Source organism: Moschus berezovskii, chromosome 4 (genome assembly GCF_049115385.1).
Source record: "Moschus berezovskii isolate FMDL1 chromosome 4, NW_MosBer_1.0, whole genome shotgun sequence".
Classification (NCBI taxonomy): Eukaryota; Metazoa; Chordata; class Mammalia; order Artiodactyla; family Moschidae; genus Moschus; species Moschus berezovskii.
The window spans coordinates 55,342,873-55,356,800 of NC_142463.1; the positions used below are offsets into that span (position 1 = coordinate 55,342,873).

Genomic DNA, 13,928 nt, shown 5'->3' on the forward strand with positions numbered 1-13,928 from the left:
AAGCTATCTCAGTGTGGAATTCTATGTTATGGTAACTAACGTGGACTCTTCTGAGAAGGACTTCTTCAATAAAGCTTAGTGTAAACCTAATAAACTATTTCAGCCAACAAAAATCTCAATTAAACTTGAAATATTAAATATATTAATTTATTCAGAATTATTTTGCATTGTATTATCAATGCTTATTTCTCTTGAGCCAAAAATAACTCTGTAGGAATACCCATATTTTTTTGTCATGTCTCTAGACATACCTGTGACAGAATTTTCCTCAGCGTGGAATTCTAAATTATTCTACTCCCTTTTGCCACAGAACACTTAGAGCTCATTTTCAACTCTCCCCGCACTTGTTAAGACTCATAGAATCTTAATTGTGCTTCAGTCATGGACACTGACTTCCAAGAAGCTTCTGGGTAAGATTCCGTTCCGTTCCGTCGCTCAGTCGTGTCTGACTCTTTGCGACCCCGTGGACTGTAGCCTACCAGGCTTCTCCATCCATGGGATTCTCCAGGCAAGAATACTGGAGTGGGTTACCGTTTCCTTCTCCAGGGGATCTTCCCGACCCAGGGATCGAACCCGGGTCTCCCGCATTGGAGGCAGACGCTTTAACCTCTGAGCCACTTAGGTGCTAAAGGATAGAGGAAGAACTCTACTGTTACCGTACTTTAACATGCAAATCATATGTTCTTCCTTTTATCTCATGTTGTCTGGTCTTATCATCCTGAAAAGGAGGCGTGCTTATTTGAGCAGCTTAATAGAAGAAGTATTATAAATAGATGGCCAGGTAACTTGTATTTCCTACCCAGACATTTCACAGAGTGAAAAGGAAGGTATTAATAATTACTCTGGGATAACAGGGGTAAACTAGGACTCAGAGTCCCTCTAATTATAGAAAAGGAAAAAAAAAGTGATGTGAGAAAGTTTATTGTACATTTGCTAATTAAGCACCCACAAGACAAGCCAGTTTCCTGGGCAGTAGGGCAGGTTTTGAATGGTAGGCATCTGGGGACGGTGTGGGGAGAGGAGGGTGTCGGGATAAAAATAGAAGCAGGTAGTGAAGGCACAGTGTCAGCACTAAGCTTGAAGCCAGGAGACTCTGGTACCGCCTGTCCTGGCTCTGGCCTGGTGACACATTCTTGGGAGTTGAGGACGGAACCCTGCAGCAGCCTGCCAGCTTCTTCGGGAAGCTTCCAGGCCCTGCGGGGTCCTCCTCCCCTCTTCTCTGACTCCTCCCTCTGCCCCAGTCCCGGGAGTCCCACGGGCAGGAAGGGCAGGAATGTTGGCCAGCAGAGGGTGGGAAGAAGCTGCTTCGAAGGGGCGGGGTGGGAGCCGGTCATAAACAACTCTGGAGCAAAGGTGAGAGGCTCTAGCCGGGGTTGTGACTAAGTGTCTCCGATGCTATGACAGGATTCTGTTCCTGGCAGCTCCTCTCCATGTCTTCCCAGTCTCTCTTCTTGGCTCTCTACCCCTGGGGTGGGAGGTGGCTCAAAACAGCAACCCAAGCCTAGAAGAATCTTCACACACTCTTCATACTCACAGCTAACCTCCCTTGCGTCTCACCGGCCCTACCCATGGGTGAGGTTTTCTGTGCATCTCAAGCCTTCTAATGAATAAGGGTCTGAGGTGGTCAGTAAGTTGCCTCCACTCCCTCACCCCAGCCCTTAGTCACCTCTCATCGAGGGAACCCCATAGTACATTTTCCTTTGTCACCTCTTGCCCTGTCACTCTGAAGTACATTTTTCTAATGTCTTTCAGTTGTCCTAGTTTAGAATAAAAATCAATTGCAATCTTTCTCTCTCTCAGGATGTTTATAGTTTCTTGCAAGGCCCATTTTCTTCATAAAGCGCTCATCTCTTTCTGTCAGGATCACATCCCCTGATCACTCTGTTTTGGCCCCTGCTGGCTCCCCGTGCTTGCTTTCCAGTTTTCCATGATTTATTTGGATGGGTTTTTCGTTTTGTTTTTGTTTGGATATGCCACAGGGCTTGTGATCTTTTAGTCCCCTGACCAGCAATTGAACCCGGGCCCTCAGCAGTGAACATACAAAGTCCTAACCACTAGACTGCCAGGGAATTAATTCCCTTGGGTGGTTTTGAAATATCACGTATCTCATAGTTATTTCATTGTAAGTGTTACAAGTCTGCTTCCTGGTTAATATGAATGTGGTAATACACGAGCATTTTGCCAAACAAATTTCAAAACTTTGTTTAAGGACCTGTTGGGGATCAAATAACTATTTAAAAAAAATAATTCATGTTTGTATATTTAATAAACTGGAAAGTTTAGTCATAGGTCTCTTTACTAATAATTATAATTTAATATCTCACAGACTGCTGCATTCTTGGATGTAAAACATCTCATTATAGTTCTCCTTCCCTTTTGAGGTTCTCTTGCATCTTAAGTGTCAAACAAGAGGAAACTTTTAAGAGGATAAGTGGTTTAGAAACCTGGAAAATCTGAGACAGCACCTGACACGGGGAATATTGGTGATTTATGATGTCTTTCAAATTGGCACGTAACCTTGCAGCATTATTATACTAGGCTAAAGCTCGGATATCTCCTCTGACCTGAAGAATATTGTGGACGAGGATGGATATATATAGCTATCCATGTTTGATTTATCTTACTCATTGCTTTAGTGCCTATGTAATATCCACAAAGGCAAGACTAAAACCTATCTGTATTCTTTTAACCTTTTCATATGTTTCAAGAATTGGTTTGAGATTTTTACTTTCTTTGATAACATAGTTGCTTTGATTAGATTTCATTAACAAAGGAAAATGTACTTTTGGTTACTCTGGGAAGTCATTTTATAGATTAAAACATGTGACTTGATTTTCCTTTTTTGTGGGGTAGGGAATAAAATTATTTTTGTAACATTATTTTGTCCATTAAAAAAAAATGGGGAAAAACAGTGGTTGTACCAGGGAAAGAACAGTACAAAGGATGAATCACCTTTTATTTAAGACGCCACTGCTGACCCAGGACAGCTAATTTAGAAGTGAATCATTTATAGAAAGTTCTACATAGTTCGAGGCAGGGCTTTGTACAATATCCTTATGAAGGTCTAAAATAGAGCATACAGTATCAGGTTTCTAAATATCTGTCTTGTTGCCAATTTTATATCTTTGAGAAACTGAAACTTTTTTTCTAGATGACTGTAGCCATTGTCAAGGTGAAGGCAAAGGTATTGTACTTATAAAATGATATATATTTAAAAAAACAAATCTTTAGAAATTTATTACATGTGTTATACGGGGAAAATAATAGAGATCTTAAATATCTATTTAATTACATTCATTTCTTTGGGTTATGGTCAGTTTTAAAATTAACTGGAAGAAATTTAAAATGACATATTAAGTCAAACAATGTATTAATATTTTTTAAAAAATAATTTGTCTGTATTGGGTCTTAGTTGTAGCATGCAGAATCTTTGGCTGCAGCCTGCAGAATCTATCAGTTCCCTGACCAGGAATTGAACCTGGGCCCCCTGCACTGGAAGAGTGGAGTCTTAGCCACTGGACCACCAGGGAATTCCCTGTATTAGTATTTTGATATTAATCAAATATATTAGGTGTAATATCAATATTTTGATTGCTATTTTATTTTTTAACACATTTGATTTTTAAAGTCCAATTACAAAATCTCCTTTTTGTAAGCTACCTTAACTCATTTTTTAAAAAAATTAATATATTTATTTATTTGGCTGCACCAAGTCTTAGTTGCAGTATGTAGGGTCTAGTTCCCTGACCAGGGATCTAACCCCGAGCCCCCTGCATTGGGAGCATGGAGTTTTAGCCACTGGACCATCAGGGAAGTTCCTTAACTCTTTTAAAGAAGTGGGTGGTTTATTAAATAAACAGTGTATTTGGCTCCATGTAGAGCAAAAACTTTGTAGTCTCTGCCTTTTAGGAGTTTTAGGTTTAAAGCTGAATTTATATTTACATCACAGCTAAAGTATCATAACTTAGAAAAACACAAAAGTCTGAGTTCCAGTTTTGACTCTGTCGTTCACTAGCTATGTGACCTTAGACAAATCATATAAGGGGTGTTGAGCGTTTTTTTTTCCTTCTGCATAAGGCGTAGTGATGCCTGCACTGAGCTAATGAATTAGCTGAGCTAATGCTTTAGGAAGTGAGCAGTAACTTGGATCTCTCTGTGCAGATATTAGGTTTGAGAGAGGCAATATTGTAGGGGAAAGAGCTTAGGGTTGGATAACCAGGACTGAAGTTACATGTGCACCAAATACTACTTAATCACAAACTGTTTTTATCTCTTTAAATATTCATGTTCTCATCTGTAAAAAATGGGTGTAGTAATGCCTCTCACATAGAATTGTCATAGGATTAAATGAGGTAGTATGTGGAAATGCCTGGTACGCATAAGTGATCAATTAGTGTTTCTGAGATCTTAATTTTTATTTACTTTGTTCTCCCAGACCTTTATCTTCCCATTTCTTTCACTGTTACAGTGGTCTACTAGAGCTGGGAGCCAGTCTCCAAACTGTGTAGAGCTGAGAGGGTAGGCAGGTGTCCCAGTCATGAATGTCACTGAAGGATTGTTTGAGTTCTAGAAGTTCCTTGATACAACACATCTACCAAGTATTTTGGGGAATCATGTAGAATAAGACACTCAGTTTTTGGAAAGAGTTTTGAGTAATATAATTCTGTCACTCTGGCTTGGCTATAGTTTCTTTTGTTCAAGCACTCAGGATAAGTGGGTAATCTTTTTTACTCAATAGTTATTCTTAGTTTCAGGTTGTTTTTAATTCCTGCTATTTTGAAGGCAATTGACTAGATGGAAATACAGTCTTTTTTCTCTTTTTGAGAAAAAGTCTGTGAGGTTTAGATAGTAGCCTAAATAGTTCTATCTGAGAATAGCCCTGAGAGAACCTTAGTCATTAACAAAGAAAACATAATCCAAGTGGTTTTCTTGTGTACAAAGATGGTGGCATTAACTCCGGATGAAAGTATGGTTAATTACTAGGTTTAGTATTATTATGTACTTTCTCATCTTTATTTTCTGTAATGACATTAGCTGATATTTCTAAAATGCTTATTTTAGAAAAATATAAAGAGTTAGCAAGGTTCTTGGTAGATTGAGATGTAGAAAAGTAGTTGTATTAAAGTATTTGGGAACACTGTTATTTTAGATAATCACAGGAGGTAACTGTTTTAGTTGCTGATGTTTAAAATCACATTCCCAAATACTGTAATGCGAGCCATATAAGCCCATAATTTCTTTCAGAGATTTTGGAACATGTGGAATCTTGGGCCAACTCAGTTCCTGTTTAAGGAAGGCATTAAACAAAAAGTTGGAAATGGACTTCCTGGAGTTTTAAAAATGAATCTGATGTGTTTTTGGAGAGATTTGTGATCTGTTTGTGGGCCAGAATATCTTTTGAAACACTAATGGCAAATGATATATTTAAATATATTCACAAAGCATACGTATGGAATATATAATGGCACCACCAGAGAAAAAGTAATATTATTTTATATTAATGGCTCTATACAGTAGTTCAGACTCTTATCATCCTAGCCATATTGAGTTTCTAGGGTGAATAATCATAACCATGTGATAAGAACTGAAAAATAGCAATTGAAATATAAAAGCATGGTAAAAAAAATGGTCATAAGTTACACTCAACAAAAAAAAGTTGAAGGATACTGTAATTTATGGGAGAAAATAAAATCCATCCTGGTTATAACATTAAAAAAAGCAAATCTAATTTTCAGGAAAAATAATGCAATTTAAGAAGCTGTCAAGCATAGGTGTAAATATTATTCAAGGAGCACCTGTATTCCAGGGATAATACTCATAATAACCTTTAGAGTTTTTTAGTTTAAAAAGCACTTTTATATATACTCTGTTACTGAGTTTTAGTAATAGCTGTGTGATGTAGACCAAGCTTTATTAATGCCAGGATGTCCATGAAGACCGAGAAGATCAAATGACTGAACTCGTGAGAGTACAGAATTGGGACTAGATGTGGGTCTTTTACCCCTTAACTCACTGTTTCATTCTTTTGTTTACTTCTATTTTTTTCTTTCTTTTTCATAATCATTCCAAGTATAACATAGCTCCTTTCTAGATATCTGTCTTGCTGATATTGGAGTAAGGGAAGGCTTTACTTTGTGCCTGAAATTTTTGAGAGGATATGAAATTATAGGATAAGAATGCATAACACTTCAATGCCTAGCATTTCATTGCATAACACTTCAATTCATAGCAATTACATAACTTCAAGGCATTAAAGGAAACACAATTCACTGTAGACCTCAGAGTTGCCTCTTTTTTTTAAGATAAAATGAGATAGATAGAAAGAACTTTTAAACTGTGAATTGTAAGGAGTTCCTCACAGTCTAGTGGTTAGGATTCTGTGCTTTCAGTGCCTTGGCCCAGGTTCAGTTCCTGGTTGGGAAACTGAGGTCCTACAAGTGGTGTGGTGAGGCCAAAAACAAAACAAAAAAGCCCCCCGTGAGTTATGAAGACATAAAGGATAATAATTCTATCAGTTAGAAATCTGTTAGCCTGGAATTGGTTGGTGAAATTATTTGGCTTCTGGGATAGGACTGCGTATCAGATAGGATTTTTTCAGCTACAAGTAGTACAGAGCTAGTTAAACTGCCTGAGACAACTTGTTTCACTTACAAGAGGTATCATGATTGCCAGAGCTGGTTATCAGAGCAACTTACCAATGTCAAGGACCTAGGTTCTCTCCAAATCTTTGCCTTTCTTGGTGTTGATCTCTTCCTCAGTTAGTAGTAAGTGGAAGTTCCTAGATCACGTACAGGTAAGGGTTCCTACAGGGGTCAAGGGGATGGTTGTCTTACTGTGTTTGCTTCTTAGGAATGAAAAGATACTTCTCTGAAGCTTTCTGGACTTCCTCCCATGTCTTGTTGGCCAGGATTGGGCCACATGCTTACTCCTATGTCACCGCTTTACTAGTTTGAGTGTTATGTCTGTAATAGAGGAGGTGAATTTTCCTCCAAAACACATAGAAGGTATAAAAGTGAAGTCACTCAGTCATGTCCAACTCTTTGCAACCCATGGACTGCAACCCACCAGGTTCCTCTGTCCATGGGATTTTCCAGGCAAGGATACTGGAGTGCTTTGCCATTTTCTTCTCCATGGGAACTTCTTGACCCAGGGGTCAAAGCCGGGTCTCCTGCACTGCAGGCAGATTCTTTACTGACTGAGCTACCAGGGAAGCACCTCGTACCTGCTATCTGAAGATTATCTTAGGAGGGGAAGGGGGTAACAGCTTCCAGTGTCTATTACTGAATGTCTTCAGGTGAGACGGAAGCTAGAGGCTCTACCCTTCTGCATGTGTCAGCTTTGTCCCCAGGGTCAGTCTTCTAATGTTGAAGTGACAGCTGCAGTTAGTCACATCAGAGTGGAAGAGATACCTTTCTAGGAACTTCTGTGGAAAAGAAGATTCCTTCCCCAGAAATCGTAACAATCCTTTCTTGTATCTTTTAAAAATAATTTTATCTGTTTGGCTGCCCTGAGTCTTTGTTTCAACATATGGGATCTTCTATCTTTAGTTGCAGCATGTGAGATCTAGTTCTGTGACCAGGGATCAAACCTGGGCAGCCTGGCTTGGGAGTATAGAGTCTTAGCTACTGGACCACCAGGAAAGTCCCTCTTCTTTGTATGTTACTGGCCTAAGTTGGATTATGACTTAGTCATTAACTGATTTAAACCTAATCATGATTCATTTCTGATGGAACTGAGGGTGGGGTCACTTGTCCCCAAGTTATCATATGGCTTAAAATGGGGAGTGAAACTTGAGGGGACAGGGGAACAGGTACTGTAGATATTGATGTCCAACACAATAACAATTTAAGGCTCTCCATCTGGCCCCAAAGGGCCGTGGCTTTCTTCTTGCCTTAAGCTGTCTTCCCTATAAATCAGTGACAGGCATGCAGTAAGACAAATATGACAATAAGATGAATTCCTACCTGCCAGAAGTTTACAAAGCAGCCCATGGTAAGTTCCACAAGAAATGTATAAAATTTGATAGGTGTATAGAAGATGAAGCAATAGCATTAGCTTAGGGTGTTGTTAGAAAATGTTGTTTAGCTAGACTTTATTGGAGGGGGAAGATTTTGATAGATATAGACTAGATTTAGAATTCAAGTTTCAGCCATGGCATTTTTGGCCAAGGGAATGACATGTATAGCTATATGGAGATGGGAAAAATACAAAGTATAAAATTATTAAAGACAAAACAAAACTGATAAAGACATGGGATTCTAGAACAGAGCTGCCCAATGGTAGCTGCTAGACAAGTATAGATATTGAGCACTTTAAATGTGGCTAGTGATGGACAGGGAGGCCTGGCATGCTGCGATTCATGGGGTCGCAAAGAGTCGGACACGACTGAGTGACTGAACTGAACTGAGTCCAAATTAGGGATTTCCCTGGTGGATCAGATGGTAAAGGATCTGACTGTGATGCAGGAGACCCAGGTTTGATCCTTGGGTCAGGGAGATCCCCTGGAGAAGGAAATGGCAACCCATTTCAGTATTCTTGCCTGGAGAATTCTATGGACAGAGGAGCCTGCTGAGCCCCAGACTATGGGGTCACAAAGAGTCAGACATAGAAGGGTAAACATACATCATTAAAAATGTAAACTCTCAATTTCATTTTTAAAGTAAATGATTAGACGTTGAAATGATATTTTGGATATATGGGGTTATATGAGGAAATTAGATTAGTTTCACCTATATCTTTTGTTGATGTGATTCTTTTAGAAAATTTAAAATTATGGTGCTTGTGTTACATTTCTGTTGGGTAGTACTGCTTTAGAAAGTGAAATAGTCATAAGTACTCCATCAAGCTTATGAAAATTGGCAATGGTGTTGGTAAAGCACCAAATATAGATACCCCAGAAGATGTTAAGGATTTCATTTTACAATAAAAATCATCAGAAAGGTAATGGTTGGATAATTTTCCTTATATAGTACCTTACTCTGAGTTTACTTTCTTTTGATTTAATTTGTTCACCGGAGAGTGTAAAAAATGATGCTAAGTACCATGTTGTCCTGACTTTTATCTAGTATATCTCTGGAAGCGAGTATTTCTTAGAGGAGCATTGATTCTATAACTGCTTCAGTGTTTCTTTTCTTGTATTCTTTTTCTCCTTTCTTTTGACATCAAACATTATAGTGCTAATTGGATAAAGTCATAATTTTCTCATCCACAAAATGAGGTTAATAAAACTTAGTACACAGGTTGGTTTTATTAAATGAAGTAAGTGGATGTGCAGAAAATGCCATTTGGATATAAACTGAGTAGGGCATTGTGTTAAGCTTCATAGGAAAGAGAAAGATGACTAAGGTCTCATCTCTCTGAGTCAGGATGACAAATACATGTTACACCAACTGGACTTGAAGGGAAGGTGACTCAGACACTCAAATGCGGTGCTAGATTTAAATGATGTGAGAGCAGTAGAAAGAGTGATTCCACCCAGGCAGTCACATCCCTTCAGAGTCTCAATAGATAAGAGCATGGGGAGAGGGTGGGTACATGGGTGGCAGGCTTTTTAGATTGAAGGAAATGTCTGAATGGAGATAGGAAAGTTCACAATATGTATGAAATTCCTTTTTTTTTTTTTTTAAAATATCTAAGACTCTTAATATATTGCAACTGGATTATGTTGCCCCACTGTATGTCAGTGGATCATTGCCTAGCCTGGGAGTTTCTTGTGTGTGAGGACTGGTCCGAGTCATCTTTGTACATCTAGTATGCACCACAGAACTTGGCAAAAAGCACCTGTCCAATAGAGGATTGTGAATATATGAATGAGCATGAACTTTCCAGCATTTGGAGAGTCATATATCACTTTTTTACTTTTCAGTTCAAAATGCAGTTATCTACAAGGGGTATTTGAGTCTCTAGACCTTTATGACATATAGATGTATTCACTGATAGTTGTACATTGAGATTATGTGAGTGATAGGATTTTATCTTTCCTTGAGGGACTAATCTAAAGCCACAGAGTTTCAGTTACCTGCTGCTACAGAGGGCTCTTCATCCACCTCCCAGGGACCATGACATTTCTGCTGATTTTCAACACAACCTTCTGTGGAACTCCATTCCATGGCTTTACTCCTTCCAGGAAAGAAACCCTGATGCCTTGGCTGCCAACTGCTGGCTGCCCGGAATGGAACATAATTCTGTCTTGGAGGAAGCATAATGGGGAAGGGTTATACCTAACAGGAAATCTAGTATTTGCTCTGCAGTGAAGTAAGTGAAAAGATTGAAAGAAAGGACGCAGCTTAGCAACTAGACATTCACTTTGTGTGGGATTTCCTTTGGGGGGCTTTTTCCCCTACCCTATTTTATCATCATTATGTTTTAATGTTTTATTTCCTGTCTACTCAGTAAGTTGCTTTATTAGTGGTGGTTCGATCTGCTATGAACACCATTTAACAATTCACTGGAAAAAGAACAAGGAGAAAACTTTTCTATTTACTTTCCATCATTTTGAGAAAGGAAGTGAGAAAAGCTGTTTTCTATGCATACTACTTCTTCCTTTTATCCATTAATAATCATTTTTGTTAGTGGACTAATTAATACTACTGACTTCACAGTTGGAGTAAGAGATAGGGGCCATTATTGGCCTAAATGACTTCTCGTCACTCCCCACCTTGAATAATAAAAATTTAACACCAGCAAATATTTGTAAAGAGTAACTACAAAGCCAAATGTATTATGTCCTCACTGGGACACAAAAGTTTATGTTAAAGGCCCAGCAGTTATTAGCACAGCTCACCAAAGACCTGGGTGAGAAAAGGAAAGGGCGGGGGCAGCAGTTCTTACTTGCAGGCACTGATCCTTCGTACCCTGTGGCCTCTTCCTTGTCCTCATCACTAGCTCCTTTCATGTACCTCTAGGATTTGATCAGGCCTTTGATGAACATGCTGGACCTCTAACTGTAGAGCAGGGAGAGCTGTTCCAATTCAGACATATTTTAATAGGGCTTTAAAAGACATTTAACAAGTACTAATTGCACAGTTTTTGAGCTCCCAGAGGTTTATGGGTGTTTATGTTTTAAAACCCAAGCAGGGAAATCAGAAATGGTGTGAAACTTGGAGAGGTAGCGAGAGGGTTGGAAGTTGAGAGCTGAGGCAAGGCTCAGGAATGGCAATATCTATGGCAAATGTTACTTGATAACAAAAGGTAAAATTTTTCACTTAGTCATTTTGGTATAAAAAAGCTGCATTAAAACATCTTTGGTACACAGAAGGTACTCTGTAAATATTTATTGAACTTAATCTTTAAACCAATGGCATGTTTTTTAAATTTTTAAAAAATATGTATTTATTTATTTATTTGGCTGCACCAAGTCCTAGTTGAGTCACACAGGATCTTTGATTTTCGTTATAGCATGAGGGATCTTTAGATGTGGTGTTTAAACTCTCAGTTATAGCATATGGGCTCTAGTTCCCTGACCAGGAATCGAACCTGTGACCCCTGCATTGGGATCAAAGTCTTAGCCACTGGACCACTAGGCAAGTCCCCAGGGGCATATTATTAACCCTCCATCTCCTCTTCCATTTTGTAGTTGGGCCCCACAAATTACTGAAATTATGGTTGGCAAGCTTGAGTAGCATTGCAGATTTTAGCAAAATAAATTATATTTTTGAAGGAAAATGAGGTCAAACAAAGACTTGGTAAATGTAAGAAGTCCCTTTACAACCTCCACACAACTTCTACCACCCTGTGTATCTGACTAAGTTGCATTAGCCTCTCCAGCCCTCAGTTCCTCCGTTTTTAGAGCCAAGGGATTGGACTAGTCTTCAAGGTCCATTTTAGACATGTTTTAAACAATTTAAAAAAACCCGACTTCATTCACCATTTACTTTTGTCAAGCACAAAAATGCAAGATGAATAAAATTTTCCTTGTTTAAAAAAAAACTTATGCGTTTTCCAAAATAGTGTTGCCTCTATTTTCACTGTGTTATGCATATCATGACCTTTGGGAACACAGCCTTTGATGTCAGCATTGTAAGTAACAGGTAACAAAGCAATGTAAACCTCTGAAGTTGGTGAGAACTGATCTTGAATCCTGACTCTGACAAGTACTATCTTTGTGACCTTAGGCAAATAACTTACTCTCACCATGGCTCAATTTCCTTACTGGTAATATGAAGATGATAATGTATATAGAAAGCTGTTGTGAGGATTACATATAATAATGGATATAAATTGCTCAACACAGAGCCTGGCCTGCAGGAAACATGCAATTCATATTACCTAATGTTAATGATATAACTGCTGGCATCGTAAATTGAAGACTATTTCACTGACATTGTAAATTGAAGTATTTATTGAATAAACTAATGATCAGAAAGTTTTCCTGATGGAAACTGACTTAAAATATTTCTTTCTCTTTGCAGATCTTATATTGCACTTTAAACACACCTAAAGTTGACATGGGAAAACTCTTGGGAGCACAAATAGGTCTTGAAGATTTCATATTTGCCCACATAAAAGGGATCAAAAAAGAAGTGAATGTGTATAAATCTGAGGATTCACTTGGTCTCACTATTACAGATAATGGTGCTGGCTATGCTTTTATAAAGGTAAGTATTTAAACAAAAAACAAAACAAAACAAAAACAACTGTGTGACTTAATTGAGGGTAAAACTTAAGAAAATTTACCAGGTCAAAGAAAGTTTGAAATGATCTTTAGAGCGAGAACTAATTCGGTAGGAATGGATGGAGTGGTAATGTTTCCTTTAAAAACTGTTTCAAAGACACCATTATTTTGTTTACCCTTTCCTTGAATTTTTTCCCCTTCAGTTTAAACTTCCTCTAGGATTTTTCATTTACTGAAGAGGAAAGCCTGGCCCTGGTGCCTACTCATCCATATGGGCTCTTGTACATCTGTAAGCTCATCATCTGATGACTTCCATGTTGATTTCCATTGATTTAGTGTTATTTCCAAGTGCATAGTTATTTGGCCATCTATTTAAAACAAGGCTCTTTAAAAATTTCTAAACTATATACCGTTGATTCTTGAACAACATGTTTGAACTGTTGGGTTCATCTATATGCAGATTTTGTTCAGTAGGAATTGTTATAATATAACAGTCTAAGGTTAGTTAAATCTGTGGATGTGGAACTATGAATACGGGGAACTGCTGACATGGTGGGATTTTGTACAGGGACTTTCCATTGAACGAAAGGTCAATACCCCTAGCCCCTGCATTGTTCAAGGGTCAGCTGTAATTACTTTATCTAAATACAAAGAGCAATATAGAACTGCAAAGGCAAGAAAAGGAAGTTTGAAATGGTATGAAAAACTTTTAAGAACTGAAGAGTGGTAAAAAGATTCATCTCTTAAATAACAATTCTATTATTATAATAAGTAGTTTTTTTTGCTGGGGTCGGGGGGACACAGGGCTTGTGAGATCTTAATTCTCCAAAATTGTGAGTCCTGTAGTGAAAGCTCTGAGCCCTCACCACTGGATTGCCAGGGGATTCCCTGTAATGAGTAGTTGCAACACTGACTGTTATTGAATGTGTCTCAGGCATGTTGCATACATTTTCTCACTTAATGCTTACAACAATTGTATTCGATACCATGTTTCCTTTTTAATTACTTAAAAAATATTTGGCTGCTCTGGTTATTAGTCACAGCATGTGGGATCTAGTTCTTTGACAAGATCAAACCTGGGGTCCCTGCATTGGGAGCATGAAGTCAGCCCCTGGACCACCAGGGAAGTCTCTTGATTACTTTTTTGTGCGACGAGTTGACTCACTGGAAAAGAGTCTGATACTGGGAGGGATTGGGGGTAGGAGGAGACGGGGACGACAGAGAATGAGATGGCTGGATGGCATCACCGACTCGATGGACATGAGTTTGAGTGAACTCCGGGAGTTGGTGATGGACAGGGAGGCCTGGCGTGCTG

At 38.6% G+C, this 13,928-nt stretch overlaps 1 protein-coding gene across 2 annotated transcripts in view; it reads left to right on the top strand.

The window, feature by feature from the left end:
* The window catches only part of GIPC2 (GIPC PDZ domain containing family member 2), a 106,520-nt gene that overhangs the window by 17,691 nt on the left and 74,901 nt on the right, over positions 1-13,928 (top strand). Inside the window, exon 2 of one of the 2 annotated variants that reach the window (XM_055401326.2) lies at positions 12,411-12,596. The exons of the other annotated variant lie outside the window; for it this stretch is intronic. Within the exon in view, the coding sequence (XP_055257301.2) occupies positions 12,411-12,596 (186 nt within the window). The remainder of the gene's footprint in view (positions 1-12,410; positions 12,597-13,928) is intronic. 2 annotated transcript variants of the gene reach the window in all.